The 19238-nt window shown below is 39.1% G+C and overlaps 1 protein-coding gene across 1 annotated transcript; it reads right to left on the bottom strand.

Moving 5' to 3' along the window:
- Window positions 1-238: 238 nt before the first annotated feature.
- LOC143281639 (tubulinyl-Tyr carboxypeptidase 1-like) lies at window positions 239-19092 on the bottom strand. Its single transcript, XM_076586886.1, has 11 exons — window positions 18970-19092; window positions 18000-18124; window positions 16115-16311; window positions 15522-15613; window positions 15181-15237; window positions 14799-14873; window positions 14025-14242; window positions 12532-12611; window positions 11792-11875; window positions 3135-3256; window positions 239-2085 (listed from the first exon to the last, which is right to left on the bottom strand). Coding segments are annotated over exons 2-11 (1023 nt in total). The 5' UTR covers window positions 18001-18124; window positions 18970-19092; the 3' UTR covers window positions 239-1988.
- Window positions 19093-19238: the final 146 nt, after the last annotated feature.

Genomic DNA, 19238 nt, shown 5'->3' with positions numbered 1-19238 from the left:
CCCCCAAAAAAAAAAAATTGATATGAATTAAAATGTTGAAGTTTGCCTCATTTCAAAAGACTTCAGCTCCCACCTTCCACCTCTCTCTCTCCCCCTGATTAAATCCATCTTTTTTTTCTTCTTTTTTTAAAATTCTCTTTCCCTCTGTCTCTCTCTCCATCTGCAAGATGCACACGCATGCACACACATGCATGCACACACACGCACACAAATGCTTGCTCTCTCTTCTTCAGTTTTCATTGTCTTGTACAGAAATGGAATGATACTGGTATTTTAATCACACACAATCAAACAATCAACTGAACACATATGCAGTCATTATTTAAGTGCAATAAAGAAAGAACAGTTGTAATCCAGCAACAGTTTTATAATTTGGTCAGTTTAAATTTTTTTGAAGATATCCTTTTGCTATCCACACCTTGCTTTTGATGATTACACATATTTTATTTGAAACCAAATCCTTAAAAAAAACTATATTTGATCTAATCATTTTCACAGTAAATCATAAATGTAATATAGTGAGATCATTATCAAAGCGTTGTCTAATAAGCATCTTTTGGAGAAAATATTTTATTTCACTGACTTTGAACATCAATCATACACATGATATATACATCAATCATACACATGATACAACTATATAAAGCCGGTAGTATATCATGTATTTAAAAAATCATTTTCAAGGACTGAATCTATCTTATTTTCTCTCTCTCTCTCTCTGTCTCTCTCTCGTTTTTGTATTGTTTTAACTGATATATGTTTTCTTGTTGTTTTGTTGATCCTGTATCTTTTCTGCCTGAGGGTTGGGTGCAGAAAAGCTGTTGTGTATGTATAAATTCTATTCCCTCCAAAAAAACAACAAAAAATCATTCATTCTCTCCCTTCCTCATTCTCCACTCATCTTGCATTTTAGTGGGCAAATCTGAACTGACTGAAAAGCTGTGGACAAGAACCACGCAGACTGAGATAATTAGTCTATCTTTAATCATCTTGATCCTTCACATCAATCTTTTTACCAAACAGATACACTCTAAAATGGAAATCCCCAAACCAGCTGATATAAAAAGAGAATAAGACTAGTCTGAATTTTGCACTGTGTGCACATTTCAAGAATCTGCAACATTATCATTGATTTTCTGTGTAGCTTTAATACTTTTAAGGCTGGTCTTTATTGCTTCTAATGAAAAACCAGTTGCTGGTTTTCTTTCTACTGTAAATATTATTCTTTTTTTTTTTACAATAACACAGAAGAGCTCAAATGTAAAACAAGAGCATAAAAATTTACTGTTAGTATTATTTGAATCTTGTGTAAATTAAAAGTGTCTTGCATTCCCATTCCCCCCCTCCCCCCACCCCCCCCCCCTCTCTCTCTCTCTCTCTCTCTCTCTCTCCAGTAAGTTCTGTGAATACTGATCAGCAGAGTTTCCAGTTAAACATCAACAGAGTTTGTAGTTGAGCAAATAAGCACACAAGTATGGGATTTGGATATTTTCATCAACATCTTGCCATGTTTGAGCATTTAGACAAAAAATTACATGAAATGATGTATTCCTACAGATTTGAATGTAGCACTGATTGTTATTGTATTTAAAAAAAAAAAAGAAAAAAAAAAGGGGTGGGAATAGACGTGGTCTGGCAAGACCAGGCCTCTTCTTTAATTTACTGATTCTGTCAAGTCCTAGACTTATGTAAGTATGTAATTTTATTTGTTACTTACATCTATCTATCACAGATCTGCTTCTGTACATTTTTACATGGTCTGCCTGAAAAAGTCAGTTTTATAATAATAAAAAAATAATAATAAAATTTTTAAAAATCTGTCTCAAATATCAATTCATCAACTTGTGTCCAAAAGTGTGCTTCAACAATGACTAGATGCCATTTCCACCAACAGTGACAGCCAACAGCATTTGAGGTGACGGATGAGATCCAGTAGAAAATGGCACCCTTGAAAAGTGTTTACAAGCACACCAAGCAGAAGTGTTCTATCACATGCGTACACCGTACTCTGAACTGGCCTCTCCTTTGTTGGAACTGTTTCTTCGTGTAGGGCTTCTGGACCGGCTTGGATCGCTCAAGGATTTCCTGAAAGGGTATTATAAATAAAAAGTATGAACTTTCCTGAAACAGATTATATAAAAAAAATATAAAAAAGTATGAAATTTCCTGAAATGCAAATTACATAAACAATCATAATGCATGCTTCTTTGTGACAAAAGGAAGAATGATCCAGTTAACCAAGATAACTTTGTCTACAAGAAATTGACAAAAAAATCTAGGGTGCTTGTAGATGGACCTCGAACAGAAGAAAGGTTAGTGCAAACCCCAGATCCATGCAAACTGTTAGAATTAAATTGCATCAAACATATCTGTCAGCAACAACTTTTTTTTCTGAAGAATTTCAATCAATCCACAATTTTGCCCTGGAAAATGTTTATTGCAAATTTGTTTTTATTCATATTTATATTCTGGGTTGCTTTTTCTGTTCTTTTACCAACATTTTAAAATTAGCAATGGTGCTTAATATAATGATTTCAATGCAGCTAACTACTGCTAAGAACAACAGAATCATAAGGTTTCCTTACACTGACTACCACTTCAAACAACAATGTACAGATGCCACTTTCACTGTCTTAAACCCACTGACAGCAGCCCTAGTTACACTTTCATTTATGTTCTGTAACAACCTTAAGTGTAAATGCCAACAGGTCGTTAAACTCATCATACTATCAAGAGAGTCAAAATGTTTTTTTTTTTGTTGTGGTGGTTTTGAAGTTGATGTGTGTGAGCGTGTGTGTTCATTAATGTAAGACTTTCCTGCTTTTCTCTCTCCCCACCCCACCCTCCAAACTGCTTCCTGTGAACCTTTTCATTCTGGTTGCTTGAACGCATAGGCGTGTACGTTTAAAGTGCTTCAATACGTTTGGGGTGTGTAAGTGGTAGGGAGGAAAGACCTGCAACCTGTGGTCATGACAAAATCAACCACACTCCTAAACGATAGGCAAACAAATACATAAAAAGTCATCTTCTTTTTTTAAAAACAATCTTTTAAAGATTTAATCACATCACCTCCACACCACCATCACCCCTCCCATACCCATATGGCATGCAGATGGCCGCTGCATGTGACTTACACCCTGGCAATCCTGACAGGGGAGGGGTCCCTGGCCTTGGAGGAGGTGTCACGCACACTGGCGTTATCCACCAGGGTTGAGATGCTCTTGGGGCCTTGGGAGTTCGTCGTCCACGACTTGGCCTGCGATAGTGGGGAGAGAAGCGAACTGTGGTGATGACAGGTGAGGAATGAAAGAAGTGTGGTGATGACAGGTGAGGAATGAAAGAAGTGTGGTGATGACAGGTGAGGAATGAAAGAAGTGAAGTGATGACAGTTGAGGGATGAAAGAAGTGTGGTGATGACAGGTGAGGAAGGAAAGAAGTGAAGTGATGACAGGTGAGGAATGAAAGAAGTGTGGTGATGACAGGTAAGGAATGAAAGAAGTGTGGTGATAACAGATGGGGAATGAAAGCAGTGTGGTAATGACAGGTGAGGAATGAAAGAAGTGTGGTGACGACAGGTGAGGAAGGAAAGAAGTGTGGTAATGACAGGTGAGGAATGAAAGAAGTGAAGTGATGACAGGTGAGGGATGAAAGAAGTGTGGTGATGACAGGTGAGGAATGAAAGAAGTGTGGTGATGACAGGTGAGGAACGAAAGAAGTGTGGTAATGACAGGTGAGGAAGGAAAGAAGTGTGGTGATGACAGGTGAGGGATGAAAGAAGTGTGGTGATGACAGGTGAGGAATGAAAGAAGTGAAGTGACGACAGGTGAGGAATGAAAGAAGTGAAGTGATGACCGGTAAGGAATGAAAGAAGTGTGGTGATAACAGATGGGGAATGAAAGCAGTGTGGTAATGACAGGTGAGGAATGAAAGAAGTGTGGTGACGACAGGTGAGGAAGGAAAGAAGTGTGGTAATGACAGGTGAGGAATGAAAGAAGTGAAGTGATGACAGGTGAGGAATGAAAGAAGTGTGATGATGACAGGTAAGGAATGAAATAAGTGTGGTGACGACATGTGAGGAATGAAATAAGTGTGGTGATGACAGGTGAGGAATGAAAGAAGTGTGATGATGACAGGTGAGGAATGAAAGAAGTGTGGTGATGACAGGTGAGGAAGGAAAGAAGTGTGGTGATGACAGGTGAGGAATGAAAGAAGTGTGGTGATGACAGGTGAGGAATGAAAGAAGTGTGGTGATGACAGGTGAGGAATGAAAGATGTGTGATGATGACAGGTGAGGAATGAAAGAAGTGAAGTGATGACAGGTGAGGAATGAAAGAAGTGTGGTGATGACAGGTGAGGAATGAAAGAAGTGTGGTGATGACAGGTGAGGAATGAAAGAAGTGAAGTGATGACAGGTGAGGAATGAAAAAAGTGTGGTGATGACAGGTGAGGAATGAAAGAAGTGAAGTGATGACAGGTGAGGGATGAAAGAAGTGTGGTGACGACAGGTGAGGAATGAAAGAAGTAAAGTGATGACAGGTGAGGAATGAAAGAAGTGTGGTGATGACAGGTGAGGAATGAAAGAAGTGTGGTGATGACAGGTGAGGAATGAAAGAAGTGTGGTGACGACAGGTGAGGAATGAAAGAAGTGTGGTGATGACAGGTGAGGAATGAAAGAAGTGTGGTGATGACAGGTGAGGAACGAAAGAAGTGTGGTAATGACAGGTGAGGAAGGAAAGAAGTGTGGTGATGACAGGTGAGGGATGAAAGAAGTGTGGTGATGACAGGTGAGGAATGAAAGAAGTGAAGTGACGACAGGTGAGGAATGAAAGAAGTGAAGTGATGACAGGTAAGGAATGAAAGAAGTGTGGTGACGACAGGTGAGGAATGAAAGAAGTTTGGTGATGACAGGTGAGGAATGAAAGAAGTGAAGTGATGACAGGTGAGGAATGAAAGAAGTGAAGTGATGACAGGTGAGGAAAGAAAGAAGTGTGGTGATGACAGGTGAGGAATGAAAGAAGTGAAGTGATGACAGGTGAGGAATGAAAGAAGTGAAGTGATGACAGGTGAGGAATGAAAGAAGTGTGGTGATGACAGGTGAGGAAGGAAAGAAGTGTGGTGATGACAGGTGAGGAATGAAAGAAGTGAAGTGATGACAGGTGAGGAATGAAAGAAGTGTGGTGATGACAGGTGAGGGATGAAAGAAGTGAAGTGATGACAGGTGAGGGATGAAAGAAGTGTGGTGATGACAGGTGAGGAAGGAAAGAAGTGTGGTGATGACAGGTGAGGAATGAAAGAAGTGTGGTGATGACAGGTAAGGAATGAAAGAAGTGAAGTGATGACAGGTGAGGAATGAAAGAAGCGAGGTGATAACAGGTGAGGAATGAAAGAAGTGTGGTGATGACAGGTGAGGAAGGAAAGAAGTGTGGTGATGACAGGTGAGGAATGAAAGAAGTGTGGTGACGACAGGTGAGGAATGAAAGAAGTGTGGTGATGACAGGTGAGGAAGGAAAGAAGTGAAGTGATGACAGGTGAGGAACGAAAGAAGTGTGGTAATGACAGGTGAGGAAGGAAAGAAGTGTGGTGATGACAGGTGAGGGATGAAAGAAGTGTGGTAATGACAGGTGAGGAATGAAAGAAGTGTGGTGATGACAGGTGAGGAATGAAAAAAGTGAAGTGATGACAGGTGAGGAACGAAAGAAGTGTGGTGATGACAGGTGAGGAATGAAAGAAGTGAAGTGATGACAGGTGAGGAATGAAAGAAGTGTGGTGATGACAGGTGAGGAAGGAAAGAAGTGTGGTGATGACAGGTGAGGAATGAAAAAAGTGAAGTGCAGGTGAGGAATGAAATAATTGTGGTGATGACAGGTGAGGAATGAAAGTGTGATGATGACAGGTGAGGAATGAAAGAAGTGAAGTGATGACAGGTGAGGAATGAAAGAAGTGTGGTGATGACAGGTGAGGAATGAAAAAAGTGAAGTGCAGGTGAGGAATGAAATAATTGTGGTGATGACAGGTGAGGAATGAAAAAAGTGAAGTGCAGGTGAGGAATGAAATAATTGTGGTGATGACAGGTGAGGAATGAAAGAAGTGTGGTGATGACAGGTGAGGAATGAAATAAGTGTGGTGATGACAGGTGAGGAATGAAAGAAGTGTGATGATGACAGGTGAGGAACGAAAGAAGTGTGGTGATGACAGGTGAGGAATGAAAAAAGTGTGATGATGACAGGTGAGGAACGAAAGAAGTGTGGTGACGACAGGTGAGGAAGGAAAGAAGTGTGGTGATGACAGGTGAGGAATGAAAAAAGTGAAGTGCAGGTGAGGAATGAAATAATTGTGGTGATGACAGGTGAGGAATGAAAGAAGTGTGGTGACGACAGGTGAGGAATGAAATAAGTGTGGTGACGACAGGTGAGGAATGAAATAAGTGTGGTGACGACAGGTGAGGAAGGAAAGAAGTGTGGTGATGACAGGTGAGGAATGAAAGAAGTGTGATGATGACAGGTGAGGAATGAAAGAAGTGTGGTGACGACAGGTGAGGAAGGAAAGAAGTGTGGTGATGACAGGTGAGGAATGAAAAAAGTGAAGTGCAGGTGAGGAATGAAATAAGTGTGGTGATGACAGGTGAGGAATGAAATAATTGTGGTGATGACAGGTGAGGAATGAAAAAAGTGAAGTGCAGGTGAGGAATGAAATAATTGTGGTGATGACAGGTGAGGAATGAAAAAAGTGAAGTGCAGGTGAGGAAGGAAATAATTGTGGTGATGACAGGTGAGGAAGGAAAAAAGTGAAGTGCAGGTGAGGAAGGAAATAATTGTGGTGATGACAGGTGAGGAATGAAATAAGTGTGGTGACGACAGGTGAGGAAGGAAATAATTGTGGTGATGACAGGTGAGGAATGAAATAAGTGTGGTGATGACAGGTGAGGAAGGAAATAATTGTGGTGATGACAGGTGAGGAATGAAATAAGTGTGGTGACGACAGGTGAGGAATGAAAGAAGTGTGGTGATGACAGGTGAGGAATGAAAGAAGTGTGGTGATGACAGGTGAGGAATGAAAGAAGTGTGGTGATGACAGGTGAGGAATGAAAGAAGTGTGGTGATGACAGGTGAGGAATGAAAGAAGTGAAGTGATGACAGGTGAGGAATGAAAGAAGTGTGGTGATGACAGGTGAGGAATGAAAGAAGTGTGGTAATGACAGGTGAGGAATGAAAGAAGTGTGGTGATGACAGGTGAGGAAGGAAAGAAGTGTGGTGATGACAGGTGAGGAAGGAAAGAAGTGTGGTGACGACAGGTGAGGAAGGAAAGAAGTGTGGTGATGACAGGTGAGGAAGGAAAGAAGTGTGGTGACGACAGGTGAGGAAGGAAAGAAGTGAAGTGATGACAGGTGAGGGATGAAAGAAGTGAGGTGATGACAGGTGAGGAATGAAAGAAGTGTGGTGATGACAGGTGAGGGATGAAAGAAGTGAAGTGATGACAGGTGAGGGATGAAAGAAGTGTGGTGATGACAGGTGAGGAAGGAAAGAAGTGAAGTGATGACAGGTGAGGAACGAAAGAAGTGTGGTGATGACAGGTGAGGAAGGAAAGAAGTGTGGTGATGACAGGTGAGGAATGAAAAAAGTGAAGTGCAGGTGAGGAATGAAATAATTGTGGTGATGACAGGTGAGGAATGAAAGTGTGATGATGACAGGTGAGGAATGAAAGAGGTGAAGTGATGACAGGTGAGGAATGAAAGAAGTGTGGTGATGACAGGTGAGGAATGAAAAAAGTGAAGTGCAGGTGAGGAATGAAATAATTGTGGTGATGACAGGTGAGGAATGAAAAAAGTGAAGTGCAGGTGAGGAATGAAATAATTGTGGTGATGACAGGTGAGGAATGAAAGAAGTGTGGTGATGACAGGTGAGGAATGAAATAAGTGTGGTGATGACAGGTGAGGAATGAAAGAAGTGTGATGATGACAGGTGAGGAACGAAAGAAGTGTGGTGATGACAGGTGAGGAATGAAAAAAGTGTGATGATGACAGGTGAGGAACGAAAGAAGTGTGGTGACGACAGGTGAGGAAGGAAAGAAGTGTGGTGATGACAGGTGAGGAATGAAAAAAGTGAAGTGCAGGTGAGGAATGAAATAATTGTGGTGATGACAGGTGAGGAATGAAAGAAGTGTGGTGACGACAGGTGAGGAATGAAATAAGTGTGGTGACGACAGGTGAGGAATGAAATAAGTGTGGTGACGACAGGTGAGGAATGAAATAAGTGTGGTGACGACAGGTGAGGAAGGAAAGAAGTGTGGTGATGACAGGTGAGGAATGAAAGAAGTGTGATGATGACAGGTGAGGAATGAAAGAAGTGTGGTGACGACAGGTGAGGAAGGAAAGAAGTGTGGTGATGACAGGTGAGGAATGAAAAAAGTGAAGTGCAGGTGAGGAATGAAATAAGTGTGGTGATGACAGGTGAGGAATGAAATAATTGTGGTGATGACAGGTGAGGAATGAAAAAAGTGAAGTGCAGGTGAGGAATGAAATAATTGTGGTGATGACAGGTGAGGAATGAAAAAAGTGAAGTGCAGGTGAGGAAGGAAATAATTGTGGTGATGACAGGTGAGGAAGGAAAAAAGTGAAGTGCAGGTGAGGAAGGAAATAATTGTGGTGATGACAGGTGAGGAATGAAATAAGTGTGGTGACGACAGGTGAGGAAGGAAATAATTGTGGTGATGACAGGTGAGGAATGAAATAAGTGTGGTGATGACAGGTGAGGAAGGAAATAATTGTGGTGATGACAGGTGAGGAATGAAATAAGTGTGGTGACGACAGGTGAGGAATGAAAGAAGTGTGGTGATGACAGGTGAGGAATGAAAGAAGTGTGGTGATGACAGGTGAGGAATGAAAGAAGTGTGGTGATGACAGGTGAGGAATGAAAGAAGTGTGGTGATGACAGGTGAGGAATGAAAGAAGTGAAGTGATGACAGGTGAGGAATGAAAGAAGTGTGGTGATGACAGGTGAGGAATGAAAGAAGTGTGGTGATGACAGGTGAGGAATGAAAGAAGTGTGGTAATGACAGGTGAGGAATGAAAGAAGTGTGGTGATGACAGGTGAGGAATGAAAGAAGTGTGGTGACGACAGGTGAGGAAGGAAAGAAGTGTGGTGATGACAGGTGAGGAAGGAAAGAAGTGTGGTGACGACAGGTGAGGAAGGAAAGAAGTGTGGTGATGACAGGTGAGGAATGAAAGAAGTGTGGTGACGACAGGTGAGGAAGGAAAGAAGTGAAGTGATGACAGGTGAGGAATGAAAGAAGTGAAGTGATGACAGGTGAGGAATGAAAGAAGTGTGGTGATGACAGGTGAGGGATGAAAGAAGTGAAGTGATGACAGGTGAGGGATGAAAGAAGTGTGGTGATGACAGGTGAGGAAGGAAAGAAGTGTGGTGATGACAGGTGAGGAATGAAAGAAGTGAAGTGATGACAGGTGAGGAATGAAAGAAGTGTGGTGATGACAGGTGAGGAATGAAAGAAGTGAAGTGATGACAGGTGAGGAATGAAAGAAGTGTGGTGATGACAGGTGAGGAATGAAAGAAGTGAAGTGATGACAGGTGAGGAATGAAAGAAGTGAAGTGATGACAGGTGAGGAATGAAAGAAGTGTGGTGATGACAGGTGAGGAATGAAAGAAGTGTGGTGATGACAGGTGAGGAAGGAAAGAAGTGTGGTGATGACAGGTGAGGAATGAAAGAAGTGAAGTGATGACAGGTGAGGAATGAAAGAAGTGTGGTGATGACAGGTGAGGGATGAAAGAAGTGAAGTGATGACAGGTGAGGAATGAAAGAAGTGTGGTGATGACAGGTGAGGAATGAAAGAAGTGTGGTGATGACAGGTGAGGAATGAAAAAAGTGAAGTGATGACAGGTGAGGAATGAAAGAAGTGTGGTGATGACAGGTGAGGAATGAAAAAAGTGAAGTGATGACAGGTGAGGAACGAAAGAAGTGTGGTGACGACAGGTGAGGAAGGAAAGAAGTGTGGTAATGACAGGTGAGGAATGAAAGAAGTGAAGTGATGACAGGTGAGGAACGAAAGAAGTGTGGTAATGACAGGTGAGGAAGGAAAGAAGTGTGGTGATGACAGGTGAGGGATGAAAGAAGTGTGGTAATGACAGGTGAGGAATGAAAGAAGTGTGGTGATGACAGGTGAGGAATGAAAAAAGTGAAGTGATGACAGGTGAGGAACGAAAGAAGTGTGGTGATGACAGGTGAGGAAGGAAAGAAGTGTGGTGATGACAGGTGAGGAACGAAAGAAGTGTGGTGATGACAGGTGAGGAAGGAAAGAAGTGTGGTGATGACAGGTGAGGAATGAAAGAAGTAAAGTGATGACAGGTGAGGAATGAAAGAAGTGTGGTGATGACAGGTGAGGAATGAAAGAAGTGAAGTGATGACAGGTAAGGAATGAAAGAAGTGTGGTGATGACAGGTGAGGAATGAAAGAAGTGTGGTGATGACAGGTGAGGAATGAAAGAAGTGTGGTGATGACAGGTGAGGAATGAAAGAAGTGAAGTGATGACAGGTGAGGAAGGAAAGAAGTGTGGTGATGACAGGTGAGGAATGAAAGAAGTGTGGTGATGACAGGTGAGGAAGGAAAGAAGTGTGGTGATGACAGGTGAGGAATGAAAAAAGTGTGGTGACGACAGGTGAGGAATGAAAAAAGTGAAGAAACAACATGTGAGGGAAGAAAGAAGTGAAATGATGGCAAGTGAGGAATGAAAGATCTTCAAACAAAAACAACAAATGGCTACACACACTACACTCATCATGAGGGGCAGCAGCAGTAACACAAGACGCAAAACAAGACAAGCTATGTGTTTTGAACATACGGTCTTCAATCACCTTGATATAAAACAAAACAAAAATCAACAAAAAACGCAACAAAGTGAGTACACCAAGCTCGAGAAGCTGTCATGGAAACGGCTTCCTGCTCTATTCTCTGTGTGTGTGTGTGTGTGTGTGTGTCTGTGTGTGTGTGTGTGTGCGTGTGTGTATGTGTGCATACGTGTGCATGCACGTGTATTTGTGTTCATTTTAATTTTTGTGTTTTGTGCTTGTCACACCTTGAGTGCCGGCGTACCTGTTTGGTTAGGATTTGTACCTTTACTACTTTCTGTCACTTTAACTGTTTCTTTGAGTGCATGTGTGCATTGTTTGCTCATGGAAGTTAAGAGCATTTGGGTAAAAATGTCTGTAAGTATGTGTGTTTCTGTGAATGTGTGCATTTCTGTACTGTCAAAGTGACAATTCTCTCTGTGCAATACATTCAAAGATTTTGTACTTATACAAGTTATGATCGGGTTGTAGTATCAAATATGCATGCACTCCATGTCAATTATGGCCATCCTTATCCTTAACTCACTGGACCCCGTGCCAGAGCACTGCATCCACATGTCAGTTTAGAGGAAAAAAACAGTCGATTTCAGTTAAAGTTTCAGTGATTTTTCTGCATCAGAATGACAGGGAAGCCTGCCAAGGTTGTATCTTCAGAGGACTGAATGGGTTAAAGAGATTCATTATTTTTGACACAATATGATTAGACCTGAAATTCATTATTTCAGATGCATTATTTTACACCTTAAATGCTTTGTTTTAGATATTCAATGCATTTATTTAGGCACATTATTTTAGACCTTATATGTGTTATTTCAGAAACATGATATTAGACCTTAGATGTATTATTTTAGACACACCATTTTGGACATCAGATGCATTATTTCCCATAATTACCTTCGTTTAAAACGTGTAACAGAACTCAGGCTCAGGCTTACCTTGGCACGCATGTTTCGTGAATGTAATTCCAGCTGTTTGGTCAGCTCTTTTCTGGACTCACGAGCCATGTTCAAGGCAAGAGACTGTGAGGAAATCAAATTAAATCAACCTATTTTTTCTGTGTCTCATGTTCAAGTACATATATATTATGGTGGTGAAAAATATCAATAAACACAATGAAACCACTAGGTTTACTTTCTATGTTTAAAGCAAGTGGAAAACACACACACACACACACACACACACACACACAGAGAGAGAGAGAGAGAGAGAGAAACAGAGAAAGAGGGAAAGGTTGAAACCCAAAGATATTCCTTGAATTTTGTGCCTCATAGGAGAGAATACCAACTTGCTGCCCTGTAATCAGTTTGGTCTGTGATAATGTATCACTGCTCACACCCACCCACCCACACACAACCAGCCAAACATCCCACCACACTCCCACAGATGCACCCACCCTCCCACCCACAAAGTTTGTACAGACGTGAGTTTTGAAGCTAGATCCGAATTGAGATTTCGTTTCACAAGACAAATCTGACAAAAAACTTATTCCAAATGGTGTAAAAAAAAAAAAAAAGAAAAAAAAAAAAAGTGCATTAATTATTGACAAACCGATTACCTAAAAGGAGCCTCACAAAGATTTTGCAAAAAAAAAGAAAGAAAAAAAAATCTCACATAGTAATACAGTGTGTATTCCACATAAACCACATGATTGCAAAACAGGGTATGTGTCTCTAACCTTCCAGTTAACCATTTCATAGCTGTGCTGGTCGTGGGACACTGGCATCCCCACCTTCACCTTACGCAGATCATGCCAGTCTGAAATAAAAAACAACAACATATTTACTAAAAAGGTAAAAGATTCAGACGGAAAAAAAAATTAACAGGATAAATAAATATGAATGGTTCTTGTTTCCCTTCTTTCACTCCATATATGTGTGTGTGTGTGTGTGTGTGTGTGTGTGTGTGTGTGTGTGTGTGTGTGTGTGTGTGTGTGTGTGTGTGTGTGAGTGCTCTTTCTTTCTTTCTTTCTTTTTCTTTTTTTTTTTTTCACTTGATCCATTCCTGTGGCATTACCCTCACACAGCTCATTCTAAATCCTTTCTCAACCAAACAACTGGGCTCATGGCATCATGGCCTGAGATCTGATAGTCCTCAGATATATATATATATATATATATATATATATATATATATATCTGTGTGTGTGTGTGTGTGTGTGTGTGTGTGTGTGTGTGTGTGTGTGTGCATGGTGATCACACTTTGGATCAGGTTTCAAACCAGACTGGAAATCAAATATTAATCAAATGATTACTATCTAATTAAAAAAACAAGCAAGCATACCCACAGAAACCAGGTCATGTTCTAACATTACAATACAATACAAAACAATACAACAGAACTGTATCAATCCCTCACAATGGGAAGTTTGACACTTAAGTCTGCATCATTACAGAACTTTAAGACAAAGATTTTTTTTCTTTTTCTTTTCAAAAGGAAGAAGTACAGATTTAGTAACCTTTTTCCACACACAGTCAAATGAACCGAAATCATTGTGACAGAAAACAACACAATGCATCCAGAAAGTATTGGAGCAGTTCAGTTCAGCAGGCCCTGACTGTCAGATCAACAGAAACTATATGAAATAAAATACTGGAAAAGTTTAGCGGCAGCCATTTATTCAGAGACAAACCACTTCAATTACTATCAAGCATATTTCTTACCAATTTAGTAACCTGAGCATTAAATGAAAATATGCATGATTCACATGTTTTTGAAAGATAAATGAACAAATACACGATCCACTTATGTTCAGCAATATAATAAATAATTAATAATCCATGAACTCCTTTGATCTAAGTTCTTGAACTTCATCGATCTAAGGAGTTTTTTTTATGCTCATCAGTCAAATTTCACAGTGTTTTTTTTTTCCTGTAAGAATTTATAAACCATAATTGCAATATGTGTTTGCTTAATCTGATTTTTCAAATTAACTCTTTGTCCCTACAAAACCTTGCCCTTATGTCAACATTATTACTGTTATCAAGTCTGCAAATATTCATATGGCGTTTTTCAAATCAATAAATCTTATACAAATATTTGGTATACAGTATTTTTCAGTTTGATAAGTCTCATACAAATAATTCATACATAATATTTTTCAAATCGGTAAGTCTTCTACATGTTTTTAAAATAACAGTTTTTGAAATAAGTAATAAATCTTCCACATACATTTAATATAGCATTTTTCAAAGTCAAATACGAGATCTGACAGACTCTTGTAGGTCAATGGTTTGTACATCAGGTCATCACGCCGACTCATGCCAATGGCCCCATAGCGACCTCCATGGTACACCCCCAGAACAACGTGGCGGTACACATTGCCATTGTGTATGCTCTTGAAGCTGAGTGGGAACCGCTCAATTCCAATCATCCCATTAGTCAGAAAGCTGGATGTAATTAAGGAATACTTTAAACCCGGCATGATGAAAGTGTATATGTCATTTAATTAAGACATAAGACCTGGGGTTGGTGGAGATTTCTGCCTCACTAGATTTGACAGAAAATACTAACAAAAAGTCAATGGAATCTTTTGGTTATGCAAAAAACTAAAGTTATTTTTTTTTGTCTTTGAAGAATCCTGCAATCATTCTTGTCTTCTTCCCTTTTTTGGTTATGCATATGCAATCTGCATGAGATCCATTGTCTGAATGAGATGTTTTATAGAAGAAAAAAAAACTTAGCACATGCACATATAGCAGCACCACACACATTCTTTGTCTCTCTGTCACACACAAACATATGTACATGCACACACACACACACACACACACACACACACACACACACACACACACACACACACACACACACACACACACAAGCATGCAATTATACCTGCACATCCATTATCAAAGTTGTCACTCTCTTCCACCCTTCCTTTTTTTCTCTCTTTCACACACACACACACACACACACACACACACACCAAACAAGGAAGGATACATTCCCAAAATGACAGCCTCTAAACATTTGATTGGAAGAGCTTCTCTGATCATCTCTTTAGCACACTCCATCAATCTGCAACACATCAATATGACAAAGATCCATAAAAACAACATTATAACAACAATAACAACAACAACAAACCACAATAATCAAAGTCATGGGGTGGTCCAGTGGGCAAAGTGCCAAGCTTGAAAGCAGAGATCCCAGGTTCAAATCCTGTAGCCAGTGGAATTTTTTTTTTTTACTCCCCTTCCCCGTCAACAGTGCTTTGGGTGCTAATCTTTCAGCACAATCGTAATAATGAATTTAAACAAAAATCTACTTACTGTGACAACTCTTTAACATTCTGCAGGATCCACTGCAAAACCAGTATACTTACCCTGTTACAGGCCGGTTCTTTCTGATCTCATAAAACTGAGTGCCTGTGTGGTTATATCTGGATACCAGTTAAGGAAAGTATGAAATGATCTGCAGGGGAAAAAAAAAAGACAACAGTGTCTGCAAACATCATTTAATAAAGATTTCTTTAAGACAGTGTATGAAAATGTCTTCCAATTATTGCAAAATTAAAAAAATGTCAGAATTCAGTTACATAATGATATAAAAAAAAAATTCAAAGGTTTCATGAACGTATAAAAAAAAATTCAAAGGATTAATAAACGATCTTTCTAGTCCACTCTGTGATGTCAACATATCAGTAACTGTTTTGATATAGGATACTCCAGCTCTGTCATGTACTTCTGGATGCGTTCTAACCGCTCTGGAATAGTTACAACGGGTGAGAAGTTGAGAGGCGGCTGGGGCACTGCAATCTGAAAGTAGATAACGCAAATTAAAAAAAAAAAAAATCACGAAAGAAATCTGCAAAATTCAAGATGTTTTGTAATAAATAGCATCTTATGAAGATAGGTTTGCCTTTATGTCACGAGTGCTGTCCAACTTGATGAGAGAGGATTCTAGTTTAGTATGAGACCAAAATGACAGCATAGAAAAAATATTTAATGTAAAGTTGAGAACCGCTACCAGTCCTGTCACAAGACAAGACAAGAAGATGTTTTTTAAGCACTCAAGATGTACAACAGATAAAAAGGAATACTCAACGTAGCCAGTGAGTGACCTCAAAATTTGTTCAAGTCAAACAAGAACGGAATATTACATGAATACAAAAATATCCTTATGTTGTCTTTGAAATCAGTCAAGTATATTCTATACCACAAACCAGAAAGTATAATCTTCTCTAAAATCAACCATTCTTTAAAACAGTTAAAAGACGGCACCGTCAATTATGCTCTATCCCAGAGTGAGAGACCCACCTCTGGCAAAGTGGCCTGGTCCCGAATCATGTTTGTCATTTTCACACCCTCCGGGTGGTTGCGGGCCACATGGTCCCACATCCGATCCCAAGTGCGCTCGTCCATGGGAAAGCCGCTGCGGTTGATCCAAAACAAGACGCCATTCTCTTCATGAACGTCATCCCCAGCTGCTGCCGCTCCCTTCCTGCTGCCAGCCACTGCCAGAGAATTCTAACCTTCACCATGCATCACAATTTGTATGCCTTACAGTGTATTTCATGGGTGGAAAAAGACCAATTTTTCAGTGTTACCACAGTCAGTGAAATTTTTCTTCACTTCCTGGGTGAAAAAAGATCTGTTCCTTTCTGTAGATACAATACCATTTCCCGTGCTTCACAGTTTCAAGACGATCCATCCATTTTTGCAGAAAATGGCTCTTTTTCAAGGGAAGGGCAAATTTCTTTGGCAGGCCTTATTTCTTTGTTTATTTTTGAAGGCATATATTACCAGTGAAGAGCTTGAGAATGACCTACCATTATAAGCGGGCAAGTCCATGATCAAAGAGTGTTGAGTTTTTTAACATGTGTTTCATCTCCGGGTCTTTTCAGTCTCTGATGCATGCATGGCTAGGGTTTAAAGGAACACATTTCATTTCATATCTATTTTAAGAAAAACATTTTTTTAAACACTTACAATTTGAAATCTATTTTACACACACACACACACACACACACACACACGCATGCATGCACTCACACACACAAACTGACAGACATTAATGGACGAACAAAAAGTTGGGGGGGGGGTTTGTTTGTTTTTTTCCCGGACTTTCTTGGGTCGACCACCGTTTTATTTTGTATATGAATTCATTATAACAATTCAGAGTAGATGGAAAAGAAATGGGGGAAAAAAACAAAGAAAGAAAAAAAATGAATACAGTGTACATTAACAATAACATCGTCATCATAAGTCATTATACTTATAATATATTGTTCTATCAATTTGGTCAAGGTGGACACATTTTCATCATGTGTAACAGTGCAGTTTTATAACATATAATAGACATTATACCTAGATTCAGCATAGAGTTATGGACACTTTGCTTAGCTAATGTAATGTGGAAAGAACACAACCCACACATGGGATATCTTATGTATGAACACATTTCCTCTAGTTTTCTATATGTAACTATATAAAACACCCATTACACAGCCATGTTAAACATTATTACTGCAGACACATAAGTGCACATGAATACACACATGCATATATTATTTACATACTCGCATACTTACACATTCACGTACATCTGTTCTTCAAGTTTAAAAAAAAAATATCATTGAGCCTTCATTATTATTGTGCATTTTGATCTTTCATAATATTTTGTTATGGGTTATTGTTTTCAAGAAGTTTTATATATGAACACCATTTTCTCGTAAATACAACGCTTAACATTTCCGTTGAATGCATATATCTTTCTACTTTATAACTATTTCTTAAATCATTCAGAAAGTGCTCTATACATGGTTTAATCTTATTTATTCTGCATTTATAAAGAAAATATTTTGCAAAAAGAATAATATAGTTGAAAGTTTCATCTATTTTTGTAATTTCATCATTTCCAAATAGAACTAATTCCATTTTTTTTATATTGATTCTACAATCCTGCAGTACTTCAGCTCCCAACCATCATCACATATCTGACCTTATATATATATCTTATATATATCAATTAATTAGCAGACCTGAGAAATTCTAGCTCTATGATGTGAGATATTCTGTGAAATCTTAAAACTATACCAGTAATTTTGCAGACAGAAAAATGAATAAAATATTAGTCAAAGACTAAAGTAATTTGTGTGTGTGTTTCTACTAAATTCATTACAACTCATGAAAATGCACTTACTTGGGTTGGATGGTAATCTACATCAGATTTTTAATGGAAATGAAGCCAGAACGTTGATGTGTTTCCATCCATGTCTTAGAAGTGAATCATACCCATTTTTTCACTCTGGATATCCATTGGTGGTTCTGTATGAAAAATAAAAAAAAAGGATAAAAAATTAAAACCTGCACGGGTACATGTACTTTAACATGATACAAACAGAATAGAAAAATGAATCACAATATCACAGATTGTGTGCATGCACAGTAATACACATGTAACTTTCTGCAATAGCAGGTAAAAACAAACACAAAGTGGATACTTACAAGTGACTATGTGGAGTACATGAGTGTGTGTGTGTGTGTGTGTGTGTGTGTGTGTGTGTACCTTGTGTGTGTATAGTAATAACAAAAATAACAATAATGAACAATAAGAATAATCATGATAATATATTAACATGGCACTTGTAATACTGCAAAATACTTTATAAAAACAAAACTTCCACAGACACAAGCCATACAAGTACAAAAGTCCATTAAAATAAAAGTAAAAGAATGATACAATGAAAAAATTATTTGTTCACATGTATTTGCTTTGAGGACAAAATTGAATTTGCATCTGAAATACTGAAACCTACATGTTTACTGCTGTGTAAAATAACTGGAATGCAAGTGCAAGCATACGGCTATTCAGTCTGGCAGCTCAAAAAACTGCTACTCTTTCAGGAAAATAGGTTAGGTTTGTTTTTTCCCACTACCAAGAGAAATACAGCATCAACTCATGTGAAAGTAGCAGAAGAAAAGTTTTAAAAATCAAAACATAATCATGTTAAGTGTCGCTACTAAACATAAAGAATAAGTCAGATGATATTTTTTGTTGATAATGTTAAGCTTAAATGTATACATTTTACATGTATCGATACTTCATTGATAAACTTTGTCACGGGTGTAAAGTTTCCAGTATATTCACTTGGATCTCTACTCATAATTACCGTGCTATGATTATCAGTCGGGGGCTTTCCACATGAGCGCACTTCTCCCCGAGGCTGTTTATTCGGGAGTTGTTACGCCATTTTGTGTTGGCTGGTCCGCCATTCGTTTACATGGCTGTCAACGCCGTCAACGGGAACCTAATTGATTTCGCAACATTTTTTTTAGTAACTGTGATTTCCATATGTAGAATAATTCAAATCATCGTAGTTGATTTTTTGATTATTGTATCGTTATTGCATAATATACCATGGATAAATTAAAATAGTAC

The sequence above is a fragment of the Babylonia areolata genome, chromosome 4 (assembly GCF_041734735.1).
Source record: "Babylonia areolata isolate BAREFJ2019XMU chromosome 4, ASM4173473v1, whole genome shotgun sequence".
Lineage (NCBI taxonomy): Eukaryota > Metazoa > Mollusca > Gastropoda > Neogastropoda > Buccinidae > Babylonia > Babylonia areolata.
Note: the sequence above shows the minus strand (reverse complement) of the source record. Positions and strands in the feature narration are given on the sequence as shown.